Source organism: Photinus pyralis, unplaced genomic scaffold, assembly GCF_008802855.1.
Source record: "Photinus pyralis isolate 1611_PpyrPB1 unplaced genomic scaffold, Ppyr1.3 Ppyr1.4_LG1, whole genome shotgun sequence".
In the NCBI taxonomy this organism is placed as follows: Eukaryota; Metazoa; Arthropoda; class Insecta; order Coleoptera; family Lampyridae; genus Photinus; species Photinus pyralis.
Genome location: NW_022170249.1, coordinates 53,235,135 through 53,257,676, shown reverse-complemented (window position 1 = coordinate 53,257,676; position 22,542 = coordinate 53,235,135). Strand labels below are relative to the sequence as shown.

Here is a 22,542-nt window from a genome sequence, read left to right as displayed (position 1 = left end):
TAGCGGGTATCTATCCTTAACGGTTACGGCGTTTAATAAACGAAAATCACCACAAGGGCGCCAGGTTCCGTCGGATTTCTTTACCATGTGTAAAGGGCTGGCCCAAGGGGACGTTGAAGGTTGAATTACTCCGAGTGTCACCAAGTGTTCAAATTCCGCTTTAGCGGCGTCTAGCTTCTCCTTTGACAGTTGTCGTGCCTTGGAATATATTGGCGGACCAGTGGTTTGAATGTAATGTATGGCTCTGGAACATGGAAGAAGATTGGTTTTACCAATTTTGTCGACTGTTTTGAATTCCTTGATGATTGAAGCGAAAGGTTCTGGCATCTCATGGACTGTAACGGTGGAAATATTGAATGCAATGGATTCGTTATGTACCGTGCTGTTAACATTTCCATCTATGAGGCGTTTTCTTCTCACGTCTACGATCAGATTGTAATATGAAAGGAAATCGGCGCCAAGAAGTGCTTCATTGGTGTCGGCTACCACGAATGTCCAAGTGAATTGACGTTGCAATCCCAAAGATAATTGCAGTTGGCGGGTGCCGTACGTACTTATTGGAGTGTTGTTTGCTGCTACTAGTGTCGATGGAGCAACGAAGGTTCTGTTGGTAAGATTTGGCAGGAGACTAGTGGTCGCTCCAGTATCTATTACAAAATCTATGCCGTTGTTTAAATCAGTAATAGACAATCTTAGGTGTGGCGTGTGGTGTTCTGATGATGGAACGGTTTGGTGTGAGTTTATTTGGTGGGACAGCTGGTCCTCGTTGTCACCGCTAAGTGGGGGGAAAACGGATACCATTTGTTGCTGATTCAGGGATAGTGACGGGTCCATTGAATCAGCAGCTATTAGTTTTTTGACGAAGTGGTTCGTTCGCCAGATTGCGATCGGTCTGCTCGCTCATGGGTGGTGCGGCGAGCGGCGAACCATTCGGCTCGGAGGCTACAACCTCTTACGCATTTCTTATTTTTGTGCTTTCCCTTACCGTACTTTTCGTGGTATTCGCAAATGAAAGGTTTGGCGGATGAATCTCGACGTTCGTGTCGGGTCGGTGTGGGACTGCGCCCACGTCGGTCAGGACTTCGGCCACGACTCTGTGATTTGCGTCGCTGCTGCGCGCGCAGATCGGCTAGTTCCTTCTCCAACTGGTCGATTTTTTCTTGCATGCTGTCTCTTCGGGAATTGCTGTTATGTTCTACCACACTTATTTTATTGGACCGTTTGAAAGTACCCATGATTTGATCAGCTTCAGTAGCCATCTCAATCAATGTCATTGGGTTTTCTCGTGGTCGGTCGCGTTTTTTGCTCTGAACCATGGCGCTGACGAAAGGATCGAGGCGTTCTAAAAATAGCATTCGCAGCATTTCGGTTTCCTGTCCCCCATTGAGCTCGAGCATCCGGGCTTGCAAGCAGTGGCGGATCTAGGACGAGGTCGTGGGGGGGGCTTGAAATTTTCCTTCACCATTGAATAAGTTTTAGTATTTATTGTACATTAGTAACGTTACATTATCTCGTATGAACTACAAAACAAAATGAGTAATATCAATCCCAACTGGACATTTCTAATCGTCGGGGTTTCATTTTACAAAAAGTACTGATGACTTCCTCAACATCTATTTGACGTGACGAATTAATATTCGCGAGGGCTAATCCATTCAACCTCCCTTCAGTCATGGTACTTCGCAGGTATGTTTTGAGTCTTCTTAAAACCGAAAAACTCCTTTCCGCGGTTGCTGTTGTTACAGGTAAAACTAGAAATATCTGAAGTAGTACTCTTATATTTGGGAAAAACATTTCTTCGCATTCTTTTAGAGCTTCGATGGCAGTTTTCGGCACCGTTTGTTGTCCTTGCCATTTCTGCCTCCACATTTTCAATTCAGAGGTCAGTTCTAACATTGATCCTGGCATATCTTGATCGTAGAACTCAGCGGCTTTTAATATTGCCATATCGTCATATTTACTGAGATATTCGGGAATCAGGCCTTCAAGAGAAATCACGCTGCAGATTCCATCAAATCGGTCTCGAAGTTGGGTGATCACATGGTCTACAAACGGTACAAAAATAGCAGCTCTGTAATAATCCTCTGCATTCGCACCAATATTGCTCCTATGAGTCTGCCGATTGCATGTCCTTGGCATAGAAATGGTCGCGCCTACTTCACTGGCTAACTTGTTTGCCTGTAAATACAGTGATTTGAATTCCTCATCACTTCGTTCCCTAATACCTCGAAGTACTGATTTAACATCATCAACGTGAGACAGAGCAGTTGAAAGATCTTGATCAACACTCTGTAGGTTCTTACTCAGGTTCAGTGTAAAAGACAGGCAGTAGGCGGCAACTCCCATTGAGACTATGAAATCACTTCGTTTTAATGAAGAGCTAAACATTGCTGCTTTGCTTGAAGTATTCGGGTCATGATCATTTTCCAACTGCTCTAGGGTATCTACAATGGGTTGAAAGAGTTGCTGAAATGTGAGAACACTCTCGTGTCTTTCTACCCATCGAGTACTACAAAGTGCTTTCAACTTGCGTTTTCGTGTGTCCTTTAGATCAGATTCCTGGATGGTTTTTTCCAACAAAGCAGTGCGCTTAGCAGACGCTGACAGAAAAGTTGATACGGAGCCCAGTATTCCCATCATGTTCCTGATGGCAGGGATTTCGCAGCTCTTCGATATACACAGATTCAGCGAATGACTGAAACAGTGTGTATATAAAGCTAACGGCTGCTCTGATTTGATGAGAGCTTGAACACCATTAAACTTTCCCGACATGTTACTACCACCATCATAACCTTGGCCGCGAAGATTTTCGATAGACAGTCCCAATTTCGTTATTTCGGCACATATAACCTCTTTAAGATCACGTCCAGTTGTCGACTTCACTTCCACAAAACCCAAAAACTCTTCCTTCAACACTAATTTCCAGTATCAACGTATCTTACGCATAAGGTCATTTGCTCTTTGGTGCTTATGTCAGTCGTTTCATCGCAAAGAATGGAATAAAACTTAGATTTTTTCACATCGGCCACAATGCTTTTCTTCACAACATCACCAAGCGCCTCAATAATTTCATTCTGGATAGTTTTGCTGATCATCGTGCAATTTTTTTTTGATGTTTCTAAATGAAACCTGAGATCTTCATCTCCCGCATCGATACGAAACGACAGCAGATTTTTGAAAACTCCTTGACTGGTACCAACTATCTTGGTTGAATCAGTTGAGCACCGTAATTCACCGTCATCTCTGTGACCCCTCAATGGCAGATTATTGTGCGCACAAAATATAACAGTCTTGACAATGGGTTTAAGACGCCTTCTGTTGGCTTCTATAATCGCTGCTTTTTGTTTATCAAGCTGGGCTGCAATGCTTAAAGAGCCTTCATAACTCACTATTTTATTGAAATTAGAAGCTTTTTCTACCGAGAATGCGTGGTAGCTCGTGTCCTTATGATGGTTAAATACTTCAAGAGCTTTTTTGTATTTTGAAAGAGGCTCCTTCACCAAAGTTTTCAAAGCCTACAAAAATTTTGAGGAAGTGATTTATATGCTCATAGTTGATTAAGTTTTTTCAGTTACCTGATGATTACCAACTCCTGCCACAGAAGGTGCAAATAAAACGCACATTTTGCAAAACGCTCCTTTTTCTTGTTCGCTGTAGGCTAACCATTTGAACTGGCTTAGCCACTCAATCTTGAATTTTCGTTTTTGCTTGCCTTCAAAGTGAGACGGAAACACGTACGAACTATCAGGATTCCATGTTTCGCTTAAAAATTTCAGTTTTTCCCCGTCACTCAAGATTTTCCCAACTGCAAATCCTATGTCAAATAGTCGAAGGCTACCAGTGATGCTGCGATCAAATTCCCTTTCCTGGAATTCCGAAAGTAAAATTACCCGATTGAAAAACCTTTCGCAACAGGACTTTAAATTGCATTTCAGCAATTACACCTTACTCATGCACAGGTCAAAACGATTTACATCTGTTTTGGAAGCAAAATAACTTGAGTTCCCAACTATTACGTTACCCGAATCCACTAATAATTAAAGAAAAATTGTATCCTAGGTGCCTACCTGTGCAATCAATGGTTGATTAGACGGGGCTGGTTGACAAGAAAATGTGGACACTTTGCATTTTTTTGCGTCAGCTTGAGGTTCGGCGACGGCGACAGGTGTAGATTTAAAAAAATCTAAAATAGTTCGCTTCATTTTTTAACGCAACATAAACACAACACAACACAACACTCCCAATGCAAAATTCCAACTGGTTCTGGTGTAAGTGTAAATCGCAGTCAGCATTGAAACTGTTCCCAGTTTTCGGCTTTCTGGGCATTTGTTTATCAACCACTCTCCCCATCCTTCTTTAATGCTCGTATTTTGCTTTCCGTCACGTATCAGTGTGCCGTGTCGCAAATCCACTAGCTTAGCTATTCAAATTCCAGGAATGCATAAAGATAAAAGAATAAAGCAATAATTACTGCCGACGCGTAGGCGCTGGCGGGTCCGACAAAATTGCAATATCGCCAAGCGAAAGATCTGAACGAAGCGAAGACGATGCCGGCTGTATTGGTAACAGAAAAACTTCTTCGGGGGGGGGGCTTCAGCCCCTCTAGCCCCCCCCATAAATCCGCCCCTGCTTGCAAGGCTTTTGCTGTGTGGCCGTCTAGGGTGATGTCAGAAAGTAAGGAACGGAGCTTTTCTTCGCTGGTTGCCTCGTAGTTTAATAGGAGGACTTCTTTTATGGAGTCATATTTTCGTCCGGGTACTTCGGTTACACCGGTGATCAATGCGTTCATCTCTTGATCCAATATTAGTCTGACGGTTTGGTATCTATCGGTGTCGGCGATAATTCCGTTAGCCTGCATCCATTGTTCTAAAATATAGAATGAATGCCGCATAGATGTCCTACTTAAACGCGGGATGTTGTCAATTCGTGACCAAATATTCGGTTTCGGCTGCATTGGTAGCATGTATTGTGGTTGCTCTGAGGCGTAGTACGATGGCGTGTATGACGTGGGTACTTGGGTTGTTACCGGCTTTGGTGCAGGTGGCAATAAGGCGTGTGGGTGCAATTTCGGTGACGTCATGTGCGACCATGTGTGTACTGTTGACTGAAGTGCCGTTGACGGAAAAGACAATTCAGCTGCCGAAGGTTGGCTGACTGTAGTACGCATTGAAGTTAATGACAAACTGGTTTCCCTGGCAGCACGTTCGGCGGTGAAGGATGTCACCGTAGTGGTTATCGGTAGCACATGGCTCGAGCTGGAGACGGTAGGTGTCGTACCACTTTGGACTGATTCGGCTAGACTAGGGGTTGGTTTATTTTGGGATTGCTGCATGTTTAGTAAAATAGCAGTTAAGTTTTCTTGGTTAGCCTGTTGCTTAGAAAGTGTATGCTGAATATCAGCAATCGTCTTACTCAGGTTATGCAGCTGGCTAGTTAATATACCAATATCGTAATTAAAATGAGTACCTGTAGGTGCATCGGTAATATGCGAGCTGGTTGGTAGAAACTCGTCTACTGGTACACTGCCAATATTTGTAGACGGGGGTGGTAACCCTTCAGGCGTCACGGGTGGATCACCACCTCTCCTGTATGTTGCCGCTTCATATGGAATTCCGACTTCTGTCTCCGAGATGACATTTTTTGTTGCATCATCAGTGTCTGTGACCAAGGACGGTGGAGTAACGGAAGGTGGAGAGGTAAACAGTTGAAACATTTGCGTTGGTGCAGGTGCGATGCCTTCACGCACTGCCTGGCGCGTAACTGGTCGCTGTTGTTCGAGTTGGGCAGCCAGTGATGGGTCCATTTTATGCGATGGAGTGGTGCGCGCAGTAAAAAAAACACAAAATGTTTATTCCGAAAGGTTATAAAAGTTTCTCGGAAAAGTCTGTTAGTTCGTGTAATTAGGTAGGGAATGTACTAGATACAAAGTTCACGAAAATACACCGTGGTGAGACTGCGTGCGAAAAAACGGCACGGATTTTACAATACGGGTTGAATACCACTTTTTAATTCAAATTCCTCCGTAGAATAAATTTAATTTTTCGCACTGTCGTTTGAAAATAAGCACGTAACGTTCGTGTGCGATCTCGATTCAAAAGGGTGAGAAAAAAACGAGATACGATTTTCACTCGAGATACGCCACTGGACGCGTTCATATGATCATTCGTATCGAGTAAAATAAATCAATGGCGTATGCCGGCTCGCGTGCGAAAGTGAATGTAGATAAAAACGCATTAAATAAACTGCAACACTGATTATTTGAATTGTCCTTGTACTTACGCGTAAAAGCTTGACAAAGGGCGGCTATGTTTCGATGCCGGTAGGTATAATGCACTTTTTTACACTCGTTTATGAAAACACGTTACGATTCTCACCTACCACGACCTTAGGACGAGAACGAAAATAGTGTTGATTTTAAAACCCGTAATGTTTTGATTTATATTTGATTAAATTCAGAATTTGGTTCGTGTAATTCCAACAATAAATCACGTCGGGGTCACCACTATAAAGTTTTAATTCACAAAATAACTTTATTTATAAATCGTGTGTTCAGTAAGGCACGGGTTTTACAAGTGTAATTTATCATCTGCGCAGAAAGTCTGCCTCGCTGACCGAAAAAACGCTTGCGCTCTGCAACTACATGCTGGTCCAATACCACCACATTATACCCAAATTTGTAAGTTTTTATATTTTCCACAAAATTTTCTCTGAAGTTTATGTTATGTAGGGCCTAGCTTTATACTATTGAATGTTTAAACAGAAGCTATATAGTGTGTTCTGATCATTTTGTTGAAAGCGATTTCAGAAATACACGATTGTTTAGTCAAGGGTGAGATTTACATAAGTGTAGTTCTGAATTTATTTACTCATTAGTGTATTTGTTTGGAATAGGTTGATTAAGGGTGCCATTCCAAGTATAAAGTTGCACGGGGTTCAATTAAAGACAAGAAAAGGTCCTTTCAAACGTAAGTTACCTCAAAATGAAAACCTCGAGGCAGATGTTATGGAAGACCGTATACCACAAACTGTTGCTGAATGCCATTCTGAGCCCAAGAAAAGAAAAGGAAACATGTGCGATTCCCCGAATACTATTGCAAAAAAGTTACGTTTGTTGCAAAAATATAAAAGCAGATATACTTCAAAAACAGAATGAAGAACTGAAATCCGAACTTAAGAAGTTAAGACCTAGTAGTCTATAATGACCCCATTGGACAATGTTGAATGTAAACCAAGAGGTCGTAGATACTCAGAATTGCAGAAGAATTTTGCTCTAGCACTTCATTATTGTTCAGCAAAGTGTTACCGATTGTACGAACTTTTTAAGAACACAAAGGAAAGACTTTTAAAAACATAAACAGGTTGTTTACAAAATATATAAGCTCTTAAGGCAAAATAAAGATTTAACTGTAGGTACTGCTACACTAAAAGTTAGCTGAGAGACTTCCTTTAGTAGTTTAATGAAACCTCTAGTATTCGCATGGTTTTCGTATTATTTCTTCATTATTCACTTCCTCCAAATAAACTTACCCCACCTTACCTTATTAGAAACCTGAAAAGGCAAAGAAATTATCTACCATAAGGTACCATTACAGAAATGAGCAGATGAATATTAACTCGCTTTTTTTAGGGTATTTATTATTTTTTACAGATTATTTTGCAAAATTCTTATGGATAAACTGATAATATGATGGTATTTGATAATATCATACCCCTATGATGTTAAATACTCTTGGGAATATAAATAATTCTCTTCTTATTCATTAGTCATTGCACACCGCGCCGTAAAGATGGCGCTCATTCACGTGTCACACGTACGCAAATGCAAATAGTAGCGAGTTTCCTGTATTAATATATTAAGGTATTTGCTTCAACTACTCTAGCTCGACTTTATTGTAACAGACTACATTCTACTACCATATCTAAGCAAGAACTAACACTAGCATATCTAAGCACACCCACCACTCTCTTAACGCGCGCGCACTCCCGCCAAATACATAACAGGTGGTTTAAGCAACTTGTAAACTGAAAGCATCCGGTAGAGTTGCAGAAAATCTGTGAAGGTTGGATGGTCATTTGAACATCCAGCTTGTCTTATCAATCCAAAGAATCTCTGAAAGTGTATAAAAGTAGATGAATTACGAAGCGTGAGCATTTACAATTGAATTACGACATGCATTAGATAACATTTTAACATGCCCAAAGGTTTTCTACAAGCCAAGGAGAATAATCCGTGCTAACAAAACAGAAATGTAAAAAACTACATGCATCTGAGGCTACACCCTAGCCACGGTGACCCTAGAGTAGTGTACTCTTTTCTACGATATGAAAGTGATAAGGACGGTGAATATTATTATTCACTGTGATGACAAATTAGTAATTTATTTGGTATGAAATTAATATCGTAAATCTGCATATACTCCAAGGTACACCGAAAATTGGCAAGGAAAAAATAAAAATATATTCTAGTCCTTTAAAGATCAAAAAGAAACATGCATATCATAGTACCTCTAGTGGATCCTGTTTAAGTTTACTAGTGAGTACGTATTTAAAGTTGCACTGAGACAATAAATAGTTGCTCAAATCTATGGTTGATAAGATTGAAGCCCTAAAGCCTTCACCGGTAGATCTAGTTAAGAACTGAGTTTCTGTAATAGCGCCATCCAGAAGCATTCCTTCCCAAAAATTCAAGAAATTTAAATTGTCTTGTAATACCTTCAAAGTGACGGATAATAATAATAATAATATAATATAATAAAATTATAATGATATTTTTGTTTTGTTTTCTTCTTTCCTGATAGCGTTGACTATTGTGGCCATTAATAGCTATGTTGGTAAGTATGAATTACATACTATCCCTAGATTTCCAATGTGAGTGTGCGAATATTTATTTTATTTTTCTTTAGAACCCTACATAACTTCACCAGACACAGACACAGATACTAATCGTTACTTGATTTTAATCCGTGCGATTAGTTAACCAGGCTAGACCTGAGTTCTCACAAGAAACACCGACCATAATAATAATAGTCATCTTGTAATACCTGAAAATCTGCACTCCCCAACCGAATACCTTCATAAGAGCGTCTCCTGTTCATAGTATCAAAAAGATCGTTAAATCTTTTTGTGAACAAAATAGTTCCATTAGCGTTTTCTAATAATTTACTGGTTTTCTGATAATGCTGTATTCCGGCTACTGTAGAGTTGCTAAAAATCTAAAACATTTTGTCGATACTGTTTAATTTTCTGGACATATAAAAATGCTTACTTGTGTAGCTATTTTAACTCGCATTTTCATAAAATTATTAGGTCGAGTGTGCATGGTGGTCAATTTCGGGCATAGGTACCCGTAGATTATGGGGTAAATTCATATCCCACGCAACTAACGTTTCATAATGTCCCCAATCAGCAGTACCATCAGGCGTCTACAGTATTATTATTGATATAAGATAACCCGTGCGGTTAGGCACCCATCGGGCGCGTCCCCAGGTGGCGGATAGGGGAACGCCCACGCAAGCCCTGAATGATCGTAAGGTGACAAGTGTCTCTGTGTGGGTAGTAGCGATTATAAGTTGCTCGTCGGGGCTGAAACCCAGACTGGCAGCAACGAAGGTCGCTACCGCGGACCAACCTCCCAAGTCAAGGTGTTAGCTACAGTGCTGAGGACTGCGTGACACTGGGGTGCAGTGTCGATAACGGTGCCCCTCGGATACCGGGCGACCTCCGAGTGGTATTGTAGCCAAGCCCTGCGCAAGCGGCTCTGCGCAGGTGATACCGCTCTTCCGCATTACTCGTGGGAACAATATGGATACAAAACAAAAACATAATTTTCCTTTACAGGGCTCCTCGTCAGGGGGGACCAATGAACCAGGGCCACAACAGGGGTCCTGTGTAGGGGCAGGCTCCTCGAAAGAGGGGACAGCCCCAAAGCAGGGCTCCACCCAAGGACCTGGACCAGCTCCGTCCCGTAAGAAGAACAGGACGGGGGCGCAAAAGGCGTTGGCCAGGAAGCGGCGGCTCGAGGGTAAAACCCCGGGTCAGGTGCTAAAATCGAAGGTTGCGACTGGGTCGGTGGCTCAGGAAGGCGAACCGACGTCTGGGACCAAGCGTCTCAGATCGGAGGGTAGCACTCCAGGGTCTGGCTCGGTGCAACCTCAAAAGAAGTCCAAAGGTCCTGGGGCACCCACGGGTGCACCGCGGACCTATGGGCAAGTCGCTGCGGCGGGCCTCAAGGTGGCTATCCTACCGGTGTCGTACCCGGAGGTGGACCTCACTGAGGCTCAGTCGAGGTGCATTATGGCTGCACTAAATGTGGCTGTAGACGACTTGGAGGTCGGGCCTTTTCCGAGGCTGGCCGGGTTCCGCTGGAACTCGCATGGGGTCGTTGTGGCTGAGTGCGAGGACCAGTGGACTCTGGACTGGCTGGAGAGGACCGTCTCTCTAATCAAGCCTTGGGAAGGTGCGTCTCTGAAAGTACAGAGGCACGTCCCAAAGGTGGTAAAGGTGATGGCAGTGTTGCACGGGCTCCCGGATGACACGGCCATCATTTTAAAGCGCCTCCATAGGCAAAATCCTGGGCTCAGGACGAACTTATGGAGGACGTTCTTTCGCAGGGAGGAGCCTGGTAGGGTGCTTCTCGCATTTGGTGTGGATGAGGCATCCTACAGGGCACTCCAGCGGCAGAACCTTAAGGCGCACGCGGGGGTCTCCCACGTCACTTTCGTGACGAAGGCGAGTGCTCCGGCTGCGCAAGCAAAGGGAGAGGGCTCCGCCGGAGCAGCGGGACCCAGTTCCGCTGCAATGGAGGGGGTCCAACCCTTAGGTGGAGACCTCGAGGCGTTGGAATTAGAATTGGCGCCCTCGCAGGTCGAACAAGATGTCGACGAGCTGTTGGCTCGTGTGGCGGTCCTTGGCTCCGAGATGGGGTCAGAGCCGTCGGCATCTTTAGAGGAGGGGGGAGCCTAAGTACATCGGTGATGGACAAGGTAACCTTCTTACAGAGCAATTTGCAACACAGTAAGGGGGCGACCTGCTTAATAGGCCGCCAACTTTCTGTAAGGCAGACAGGCGTTTGCCTCATACAAGAACCTTGGGTTTACAAGGGACGAGTAAGAGGCTTCAGTCAGGTTGAGGGCTCACTTTATTATAAGAGGGACAGTCAACTGAGTACCAGGACTTGCATATATGTCGACAGACGCATCGAGTCTTATTTAATGGCTGATTTCTGTTTTAGGGATCTAGTGGCTCTAAGACTTCAGCTGAAAGATGGAAAGGGACGGAGCAGGCAATTAGTAGTCTGCTCAGCGTATCTACCATATGACTCGGAAGAAGCTCCACCTCCCAGGGAGCTAGCTGAGTTGATAGAGCACTGTCGGAGTGAAAGGCTCCCTCTTGTAGTTGGCTGTGATGCAAATGCACATCACGTTGTGTGGGGCAGCACGGACACGAACTCGAGGGGCGAACACATTCTGGAGTACTTGCAGACAACTGATTTGAATGTTTTAAATCAGGGAGAAACCCCCACCTTCGTTACGTCGCGGAGGCAGGAGGTCATTGATCTAACGTTGGGCTCTTTCTCTATAGCTCACATGATCTCAAACTGGAGAGTGTCTGATGAACCGTCTCTTTCGGATCACAGGCACATTCTTTTCCAACTAAACCTGTCATTCAATGGTGGGCCCTGTAGGTTTCGGAATCCCCGAACCACCAACTGGGACTGCTATGTTGAAAAACTGACAGAACGGTTGGATAAACCACCTTTGCTCTGCCGGAAAGCAGGGCAGGTGGAAGAGGCGGCGGCAATGATAAGCGACGCTATAACGGCGTCGTTTGAAGACAGCTGCAAGCTGCGAACTGTTCGGGGAATGAAGAGAACACCTTGGTGGAACTCGGACCTTGAAAAAGTTCGTAAAGAGGTTCGAAGGCTCTTTAACAGGGCCATGCGTACTAAGTTACCTGCGGACTGGGAGGATCACAAACTCGCACAGCGCAGGTATAAAGACCACATTCGACGGTCTAAACGGGGATCGTGGAGGACTTTCTGTGGCAACATGGAAGGGCTTCCCGAAGTTCAAAAACTTCGTAAGATCCTTTTGAAAGATCCAGGGCAAAAAGTGGGGACGCTGAGGCTTCCATGCGGCAGATTTACATCTAACGCGGGTGAGGCCCTCACATGTCTCCTGGAAACACACTTTCCAGGCTCTGGAGACTATGTAACTTCGGAACCGCCAGAAGGTGCTACCCGGGTCGGTGCAAGGCCGATCGACTGGAGAGTAGCTGCCGGGGTTGTTACCGAGGGATCCTTGAGATGGGCTATCAATACGTTTAGCCCATTTAAGAGCGCAGGACCTGATGGGATATTTCCGGCTCTTTTGCAAAAGGGCCTGGAACCATTACTTCTGCACTTGTTGCACCTCTTTAGGGCCTCTGTGGCTTTGGGGTACATCCCCATAAGCTGGAGAAGGGTCAGAGTTGTGTATTTACCTAAGCCGGGTCGTACTAAGTACGACACAGCAAAGGATTATAGGCCCATCAGTCTATCATCGTTTCTTTTAAAAGCGGTAGAAAAACTGGTGGATGCATACATAAGAAACGGGGCGCTGGTCCTTAGACCACTACACCCGTTTCAACACGCTTACAGAGCTGGCATGTCCACGGAGACGGCTCTTCACAGTCTCGTGTGTAGACTGGAGAGGGGAATGTCTGCTGGAGGGGTAGCTCTGGGAGCCTTTTTGGACATCGAAGGTGCGTTTAACACCACGTTCGATTCCATTAGTGAGGCTGCTGAAAGCTTTGGCATTGACGGGTCAATCGTAAGATGGATCCGGGCCATGCTTGGAGGCAGGGTCATCATAACCTCAATCGGAACTACGGAGATGAGCTCATCGGTCACTAGAGGATGTCCGCAGGGTGGAGTACTGTCTCCACTACTGTGGTGCCTGGTGATAGACGGGCTCCTTCGTACACTAAACGAGGATGGAGCGTATACACAGGGATACGCAGACGACCTCGCAATTGTCATTGTGGGGAAGTTTCCGAGCACCGTAAAAGAGCTCATGCAGAGGACTCTTGGACAGGTGGATAGATGGTGCAGTAGCCACGGTCTCTCTGTCAACCCGGAAAAGACCGAAATTGTTCCATTTACGAGGAGACGGAATGTGGACCTTGATGGTCTCATCCTTCGAGGACGCCAATTGTGTCTGACCAGGTCAGTTAAATATTTGGGGGTCACTATAGACTCCCGTCTGTCCTGGAAAGGGCACATTGAGCGAATTAGCAAGAAGGCCACTACATGTCTATGGGCATGCAGGAGAGCTTTCGGCTGCACATGGGGATTAAATCCTCGACTAGTATATTGGCTTTACACTTCGGTGATAAGGCCGATAATATTGTACGGCGCACTTGTATGGTGGCCTGCAACGCGCAGGGTCACATACAAGAAGCAGCTGAGTAAGGTACAGCGACTCGCTTGTTTGGGAATCACTGGAGCCATGAAAACCACGCCAACGTTGGCTGTGGAGGCTCTTCTGGGACTTGAACCTCTACACTTATCGGTACAGGCCGAGGCCCGGAGGGCTTCCATAAGACTAAATGATTGGGGTGAGTGGAAGGATAGAGGCAGTCTCGGACACGGGCGGATCTGGGAGGAAACTCTTAGGTCCGACCCCTTCCTCGCAAGAAGGGACGTGATTCGAGCTACCCTACTTGAACCGAAGAGGTATAAAGTCATTCTCCCGAACAGGGAGCAGTGGCTGAACCCAGATCGTCCGTTCCTCGAACCTGAGGGTGTAACGGGTGGAGTAATGGCCGGTCGAAATTTTGCAAATTTTTCGGATACCGCTTTGGATTTGTACTAAAATTGGATAAACCTTTCTTCCTTTTGGGGATAAAACTTTTTTCGCTTTGTAACTATTGTAGTATGACATCATGTTGGGTTCATTGTATTAAACTTCCTTGTGCCGCGATTCGCAATAAATGGGATCACAGAAAATTCTCAGTGCAAAACAGGATGCAGATAACGAATAAATATCGGATTTCTTTAGATAAGTTTTTTATCATTGAGTCACCAGCCAAGCTTGGGAAAGCTGGTTCTGCAAACGCTGAAAAAATTAGTTGATAAGTATTCCCCAGTTAATTGGTTTAGATGGAGGCCATTGTATGAGAAGTACCAGTAATAAAAAAGATCAGCCATTTTGCAACGATTAAGGGGCGTGAATCTGTTAGGAGAGAGTTAAGAGGAAAAAATTTTTAAAAAAAGATTGGTACTGCATAGCCGGGCCGAAGAGATCGTAAATTTTCAATCGCGTGCATTAAGCACCAAATAAGTGATTCCGTTTAAGTGACGGTCGATATTAGTCCGAGTTTAAGTACAGTTTTGCACCATTAGTTAAAACGTGAAATTTCCATTGGTAAATTTCACGCCCGAAGAGAAAAAGTAAATCGCGGAATCTTAGTTAAAAATTTGTCAAGCGTATTGTGCTATGAAATCATCCACATAGTGTTGAAATTAAAATTAGACGTGGACATTACGTATCAAATATAAAGCGCTAAGTAAATTCGAGCGATAATAGCTGTGTGATATGAACCCTTGTTCTTAAAGGAAAATAATGCGAGCGCATCTTTGGCATCTATCCGACGGAACAAATTTGAACGTTTCACCCATTTGCCGTTGTGTTAAAATTTACTATTGTGCCTCCTTGGAATATAACCATCAAAGTTTTTTAAGTGTGGATAGCCGTTTTCATCAAAGTAATGTGCTTTAAAAGTTCAATGTAATAGTTTGTTATGAAAAAACTTCTTTAAATCGACCAAAAATCAGGCAAATTAATTCACGAACTTACGCAAAATAAGGTGTTTACATCAATAAAATTTCACTGTGGGATTATACCTACAAAACTACATGTTTTTGGAAAATCTCGTCTACCTTCTACAAGGAAAATAACCTACTCAACAGCGAGCCAAGGATTTTTCAACTGTAATCATCAGCTATATAAAAAAGAAAAAAAAAGGAAAACAATCGACGACGTAAAGTTGGCATTCCAAAAGTTGCAGTCTACCCCATCCATCAATCAACTAGCATGTAAAGGGCTTCCCAATCTTCATCGAAGTCCTGGAATTTTAAAGGTTAGTCTATTTTGAATATTTTCATTGTAATAAAAAATAAAGTCAATTTGTGTGTATTTATATGTTTTATGATATGTTTTAATCGATTGTTTATTGAATCAATTTCCTTAAAGAAGGTAATTAATTATATTTGAAATAGTGGAATTTGTGTCAAGGAAAATTCAGTATAAAAAAATAATATTCACCTCTTCAAGGGAAAGAACATATTGTGAGTTGGCCAACAGAACTAATAATATTCAAATTTTTTGATAGCTTAATAAGGTTTTAGTCATAGTTCCCAATTTTTATAATATTGATTGTAAAGATCGCAATTTTCTGGAATGCATTGGATTTTGCATTAAAATAAATGAATGAAATTATGGCCATTGAGTTGATGATTTTTCAACGAGAAGTTAGATGAGAAGTAGAGTAATTAACACCAGTAAAAAGTGAATTAGATACCTGATTTTTCGATGGAAGTAAGACAGTAGAAATTTTGTATGTAAGTATTTGAGCTAGTCGGAAGCGAGGTAAAGATTTTGTGATTTTATTAAGAATTAGCGAATTTTGGTGAGATAAGCTATCCAAAAGGGTTGATGAGGTGAGAGAGGAGAGAAGGGAGAAGCGGGTACGTGTACCTGAGGTGGTTGTGTTTATCCGTAAAAAGAAAGCACCGCCACAAGGGGCTCGTGTGGTTTACCGATGGGTCCCTAACGGAAAAGGGAACGGGCATGGGTATACACGGTGACCGGCCGAGAGTAGGCATCAGCCTCTCCCTTGGCCAGCACAGTACTGTGTTTCAGGCAGAGGTGCTAGCCATCACGACCTGTGCGCAAGAAAACCTCCGTAGAGGTTATCGTAACCAGCATATATACATATGTAGTGATAGTCAGGCGGCGTTAAAGGCTCTGTCAGCTGACAGGGTCCGCTCGAATACGATGCTTGACTGTAGGCGAACCCTAGATAGATTAGGTGAGTCTAATAGGGTAAGCTTGATATGGGTGCCGGGGCACTCTGGAATAGGGGGCAACGAAAGGGCGGACGAGTTGGCTCGCGAAGGCAGTAGTGGGGTCCTTGTCGGGCCTGAGCCCACCCTTGGAATTGCTCCCTCAGTTGTAAGGGTCAGGATTAAGAACTGGGCGACCAGTCAATTCCAGGCTCAATGGCAACAGGCAGCTGGACTCAGACAGTCCAAGACCTTTTTAACAGGGCCTCTTGGCAAATCTGAGTCTTCTAAGCTTCTAAACCTAAACAGAAGTCAGATTAGGAAGATCGTCGGTGTCTTCACGGGACACTGGATGGTCAACTATCACCTGCACAATATTGGGCTTGTGGAAGACCCTGCGTGCAGGTTTTGTGGTGAGGTAGAGGAAACTACCGAGCATGTAGTCTGTTACTGTGACGCTCTGATCAGGGACAGACATAAACTCCTCGGTGACAGTTACTTGGAACCGAGGGAGGTGAGGAAACTAAGGCTAAATAGGGTCTTATCCTTCATTGAAGGGAAAGGGCTCTAAGCTTTGGTTGTTTAGAGAGGGGGTTAGCACAATGGGCCGTTGATGAGCCTAAGTGCTGCCTGTAAAGGCTCCCCTGATAGAATAGAATAGATATAAGATAAAATATTAAAATTTGTATAGGCACACTTACAATCAGAACTCGGGGTTTTAGGAATCTGTTTCTCAAACATTTAACCAAATGCGGTACATCAGAAAAGAAATGCAAATGTCGAGATTCGTCAACAGGATGAATGATTTTGTTCACTGTGTAATTCATTTTGCCATTAACACCAAATTCAGTCCACATTTTCCTGTTCGTTGTGGCTCCGTCGCAAACAAGACCATGCACTCTGACATTTACGGCTTCGATTCTCTTAATTATTTCTAATATTAATTTAATTAAACAGAGACCATTTGTAGGCCCTTTGGCAGCATAGACTGCGACAGGTTGGTCAAATTTATCCGCCAAAGATGACCACATAAATATAAGAGCATGATCTGCTTGTTTGTCAGACGTTTTAACGGTTTTCTTCACCAAAATCTTGGATCCCGATCAATTTCATGTTTGTAACATTCAATTTTATGGATTGCCGAACTGCCATCTCGTCAAAAATCAAAATCCCGTGCCTTTGAAAATCATTTTTCTCGCTCATTTTTGCTTTGAAAGCATTAAAAAATTCATCATCTATACCGCATTTTATTTTTACCCTTGAAAGATATTTTCTGATGGTCGAGACAGCAGGCAAGGGCAAAATATCATTAGTTCTAAGAAATTTGTACGAGGCAGAATTTTTTATGTGCAAAAGTAAACATAGCAGTAACCAATCGGACATGTAACGTCTAGAAGTTTTTCTATTATATTTACACGTTTGAATACATGCTTTTATTAATAATTTTTGAGAAGAAGGCATGTTCGGAAGATGCGATATTTTTTCTAACATATCAGCTTCCTGAATTGTCTCAAGTTTCTGCTTTGTTTCTTGTAATTCTTTTGCGATCTTTCGATGTCTCATCCTCGCCCTTCTAAGGCATTGCTTCACATTTTTGAGTAATTTATATTTTGAGCAAATTTTTGTCTTCTTCATTCTACGTTTGTAAGCTCGGATTGCCTGACTTGAGTTTTTACAATAATTATATCTACTAATATCGTCAGGAACAACCCAGCAACACTTATAATGTCGCCATGTTTCATTAAAAATGTCCTTAACGTAACATCGGTTTATAAAGTTTGGAAATTGAAGAATGCTAGCACCTCCAGGACAAATTATCATTGACGCGAATTTATTCAAACAATCTTGGAATTCGCTTATGCATGTAGGAGTTTTCTCAAATACACTCGTATCTACTGAATGGTCATAAATGTAACAATAGATTCCTTTTTCGAAAATAATAATTTTTTTCTTCATAACTAGGTACATTACAATCCAAAACTTTTAATTCAAATATCGCAATAGCGTCTTGTGCCTCAGTTATATGCAGTTTCCACGAAGCTGAAGGAAGCGAAATTTAATTAATATTACGTCATAGTTGATTAAATAAATTGTCATCTGAAGCCGATGCAATTGAAGCTAAAATTTAAAAAAAACGTGTAGGTGGATGCGTTTGAATTTTTGGGACATATACTTACAGTTAAGATTACAATGTGATAATAAATCCCTGTTTTCATTAAGGTGACTTTCATTTGGTTTCTGTCGTTTTTTAGGAAGGATCTCATGTTTTTCTATTATTCTACGTTTGTGCGGAATTTTAGAAAGGTATTTAGGGCAATTAGGGAATAAACAAGGAACTGCTCCTTCCGCCAGTTTTGGTTTCTCTAGTTTAATCTGCGTGTTCATTAATAGATTAAAGCGATTTAAGTAGCATTATACACAAACATACCGTATAAACTTCATTCTTTAGTTCACGAATGATATCTGTTTGCGGAAAATGTTTTTCACATACATAATCATTAGTAGTCAATCCCGATCTTCCCTTTGAATTTTTGTACTCCACTGTAATAGTCGATCTTTTGTGATTTTAAACAACGAAACCTTTATTGTTTATTTGATGCGTAACCACTACTTTGGCACGCAACATGATCTACCCATGTTGTACTTTTATTATAATGGTCTACTTTTATTATATTTGCAACGTATAAAATCAAGATCAACACAAAAGTGTTATACCGCGATCTTTACGCGCCAAACTACCTAGACTAGACCCTTTGCCGCTATCTCACTCTAACGTCCAGGATACGTGCCGTGCTTCAGTAAAGTCGCCGTTCTATGCAGGCTGTCGGACCACCTCTCTTATTATTCACCGTGGTCGTAGCAAATGGCTAGACTTATACCTTATGCGTAATGGAACAGGGGCGAATAAAACAATAGAAAAACTACGTCAAAAAGTTTTACCTACTTTGGTATCCCAGAAGAAATGGTATCCGATAACGGTCCTCCTTTCTTTGGAACTGAGTACCAACAATTTTGCAAGTCAAATGGAATTAAATGTATATTCTCACCACCATTACAGCCATGCTCTAATGGAATGGCTGGAAAGCAAGTACAATCCATAAAGAAGTGCCTACTGAAAGAAGTACATGAAATGGAAGTGAAGAATACTCATAAGAGTATACAACTGTTGATAGATAATTTTCTATTAAAACCTCGTACAACGTACCCAACAGCGTCACTGGTGTTAGTCCCGCATCCATGATGTTAAAACAGAATCCGAGAACTAGAATGACTATGTTGAAAATGAAACCTATAGAGGAAAAAAAAAACGAAATATGATCAAGTAAAGGAAAACGAAGATAAGAGTAGAGGTAAAATGAGAGTCTTTGAGGAAGGGGAAGAAGTTTTTGTAATGTTTATTGTAAACATCATAGGTAATTGTTTAAATAATATTTATTAACTTTTATGAACATTACAACTAAGGTACATGTACAGCATGTAAAAACCTAACCTTCTACCCCCTTGGCAGCGTTGCCATTACATCTTCCCTTTTTTTTTTTTTTTTTTTTAATACATGTAACTGTCTTTAAACCTATCTGGTAACTTAACATTTCTTCCACTTCTTGTGGTTACCTTTGTTTCACTGTCACTTATACTACTAGAGACATTATTATGTTCATGACCATTTTTAGTTACAATAGATTTATCTTCAACAACCTTAGATACAATCTCTTTCTCAACAAGGTTTTCGTCTATTTCATTTTGAGGCACAGTTTTACCAATGTCACTATAATCATTTTGTGATGCTGGTAAAACACTAGAATTTCTTCGAAGAATACTACCCTCACTATCCCTAACTAAATAGGATCTGGGTGCATCATGCTTTTTGATAATAGTTGCTGGCTCCCAGACTCTATTTTTACATATGGTAACTGAATCTCCTTTATTAAATTCTTTTCTAGGTTGTGCCGTGCGATCATAATAATGCTTATATTTATTTTGCCTATTTTCTAACTCTACACTCACATTTTCTTGCACCTTTGGAGTTAATAGTTTAGTGTGTGTTGGTATTTTTGTTTTAAGCCGACGACTAAATAATAATTGGGATGGAGACACATGTAACCCTGTTATAGGGCAATTTCTATATTCCAATAATGCTACCTCTATATCAATATTAGCAAATTTACATTTTTTTAAAATACGTTTCGCAGTCTGTACAGCTCTTTCCGCTTGCCCGTTACTTTGCGGATATCGGGGGCTACTAGTTCTAATTTCAAAATTCCATTCTTTTGAAAATTTGGTACATTCATATGACCCAAAAGGAACATTATCACAAATAAGAATTTTAGGAATGCCGTGTGTAGCAAATAAAGATTTAAATTTACCTATGACTTCCTCCGATGTTTTATTACGCAAAGGTAATATTTCTAACCACCTAGAAAAATAGTCCTGTACTATAAGGTATGATTTTCCACCAAACTCACATATATCAGCAGCTATTTTATTAAATGGCAGATTTGGAATTTGATGCGGTATTAATGGTTGTCGTACATTCGAGCTTTGATAGTATTCACACACTGAACATTTTGTAATACAATTCTCTATATCTTTGTTTAAACCTGGCCAATAAACCAACTGTCTTGCCCTGCATTTCGTTTTTTCTAAACCAAAATGTGGCTCATGCAATAAATTTAGTACATACTTTCTTAATTCTAATGGCACAATAACTCTAAAATTTAAAAACAATAATCCTTCTTCAAAAACAATTTCATTTTGCAACTTAAAGTACACCTTTAAATTATCAGGAACCTCTTTTATTGATTTTGGCCAACCTTTAACATAGTAGTTTTTTAATTGCTGTAAATTAGGATCTCTTTCAGTAGCAGTCTGAAATTCTATCCTTTTTTCTTTAGTTATATTCAAGCTCCAACTAATAGAATGAACATTTTCAACTAACCATGCTTGATCTACAACCGGTGAATTACTAATGCTATAACGAGACAAACAGTCAGCGATGTGCATTTGTTTACCTGGACAATATTTTAATGTGATGTCATAGTTTAACAATTTAATCCTCATTCTTTTTAATCGTGACGAGCTTATATCTGCAATAGATTTTTTAAACAGGCCTATAAGAGGTTTGTGATCAGTAATAACAGTTATTTTCCTACCATAAATATAATTGTGAAATTTTAATGTTGCAAAAACTATACTTAAAAATTCCTTTTCTATTTGCGCAAAATTTTTTTTCTGTATTTGTTAAACTTCTAGATCCGTAACTTACTGGTTTAAATTCCTGCATTAAGCAACACCCTAACCCATGTTGGGATGCATCTGCTTGAATTGTTATTTCTTTGTTAGTATCAAAACTTACTAATGTTGGAGAATTTGCAAGTACTTTCTTAATATTTACTAATGCATCATCATGACATGGTAACCATTCAAATACAACATTGTCTTTCAGCAAGCCCCTTAATGAGCTAGTCAATTCTGACAAATTACTTATAAATGGTCTTAAGAAATTTAGCATGCCTAATAATGACTGTAACTCTTTTTTAGATTCGGGAGCCTTTAACCCCTCTATTGCCTTCACTCTCTCAGGATCAACTTTGACCCCTTCACTTGAAAAAATATGCCCTAAATACCTAACACTTTCTTGTTTAAATTGCAACTTATTCTTGTTAAATTTAACACCCATTTGCCTTGCTCTCTCTATAACTTTTTTCAATATTTCATCATGTTCTTTTTCTGTATCTGCACTAATTAATAAATCATCAAAATAAACCGTAACTCCTCTTATATCATCAAAATTTTTTTCGTTAAGGTACTGAAAATATTCAGGGGCGATCTTTATACCAAATGGTATTCTATGAAATTTATAAGATCCAAAAGGTGTGCTAAAAGTACACAAATCACTCGAGTCTTTTGTCAACTCTATCTGCCAAAACCCGTCTTTTAAGTCGAGTACTGTAAATACTTTTTTGTTACATAAATTTGTCATAATTTCCTGAACGGTGGGAATTAGCACATTAGGGATACGTTTCATTGCTAAATTTAAATACTTAGGATCTAAACATAATCTAATACTTTTATCTGGTTTTTCAACAATTATTAAATTGCTTACCCAACCTGTTGGCTTTTCGACCTTACTAATTATACCTTTACATTCCAGTTCTTTTAATTTATCTTTCAATTTGTCTTTTACTGACAAGGGAACTCTGCGAGGTGGGTTGACCACTGGTTTTACATCATCTCGTAACTCTATACTACATTTCTCATAAAATTTTCCCAAGCCCTGAAACAAATCATGATTATCTGATATAAACTTATCTTTGTCATTCAATACAACCATTTCCACTCTATTAATTAAATTTAATTCTACGCAAGTCTTTAACCCTAAAATGGGATTAACGTTTCCTTTCGTTATCACAAAGTCAGCTAACACTTCCACTTTTTTACATTTACACTTTAACTTCATAATACCTTCAGGTTTTATTTGTGCTCCACCAAACGCTTCT

The 22,542-nt window shown here is 41.1% G+C and overlaps 1 protein-coding gene across 3 annotated transcripts; it reads right to left on the bottom strand.

The window, feature by feature from the left end:
- Nucleotides 1-675: 675 nt before the first annotated feature.
- LOC116167226 (52 kDa repressor of the inhibitor of the protein kinase-like) lies at nt 676-4,244 on the bottom strand. Of its 3 annotated transcripts, XM_031482520.1 has the most exons (3): nt 4,068-4,244; nt 3,576-3,866; nt 676-3,515 (listed from the first exon to the last, which is right to left on the bottom strand). In XM_031482520.1, exons 1-3 carry the CDS (start codon nt 4,200-4,202, stop codon nt 2,916-2,918), a joined length of 1,026 nt encoding a protein of 341 aa, XP_031338380.1. In that variant the 5' UTR covers nt 4,203-4,244; the 3' UTR covers nt 676-2,915. The 3 variants fall into 3 exon arrangements, with proteins under 3 accessions (XP_031338380.1, XP_031338373.1, XP_031338364.1); XM_031482513.1 differs by having other exon boundaries at nt 3,576-4,244; XM_031482504.1 differs by having other exon boundaries at nt 676-3,866.
- Nucleotides 4,245-22,542: the final 18,298 nt, after the last annotated feature.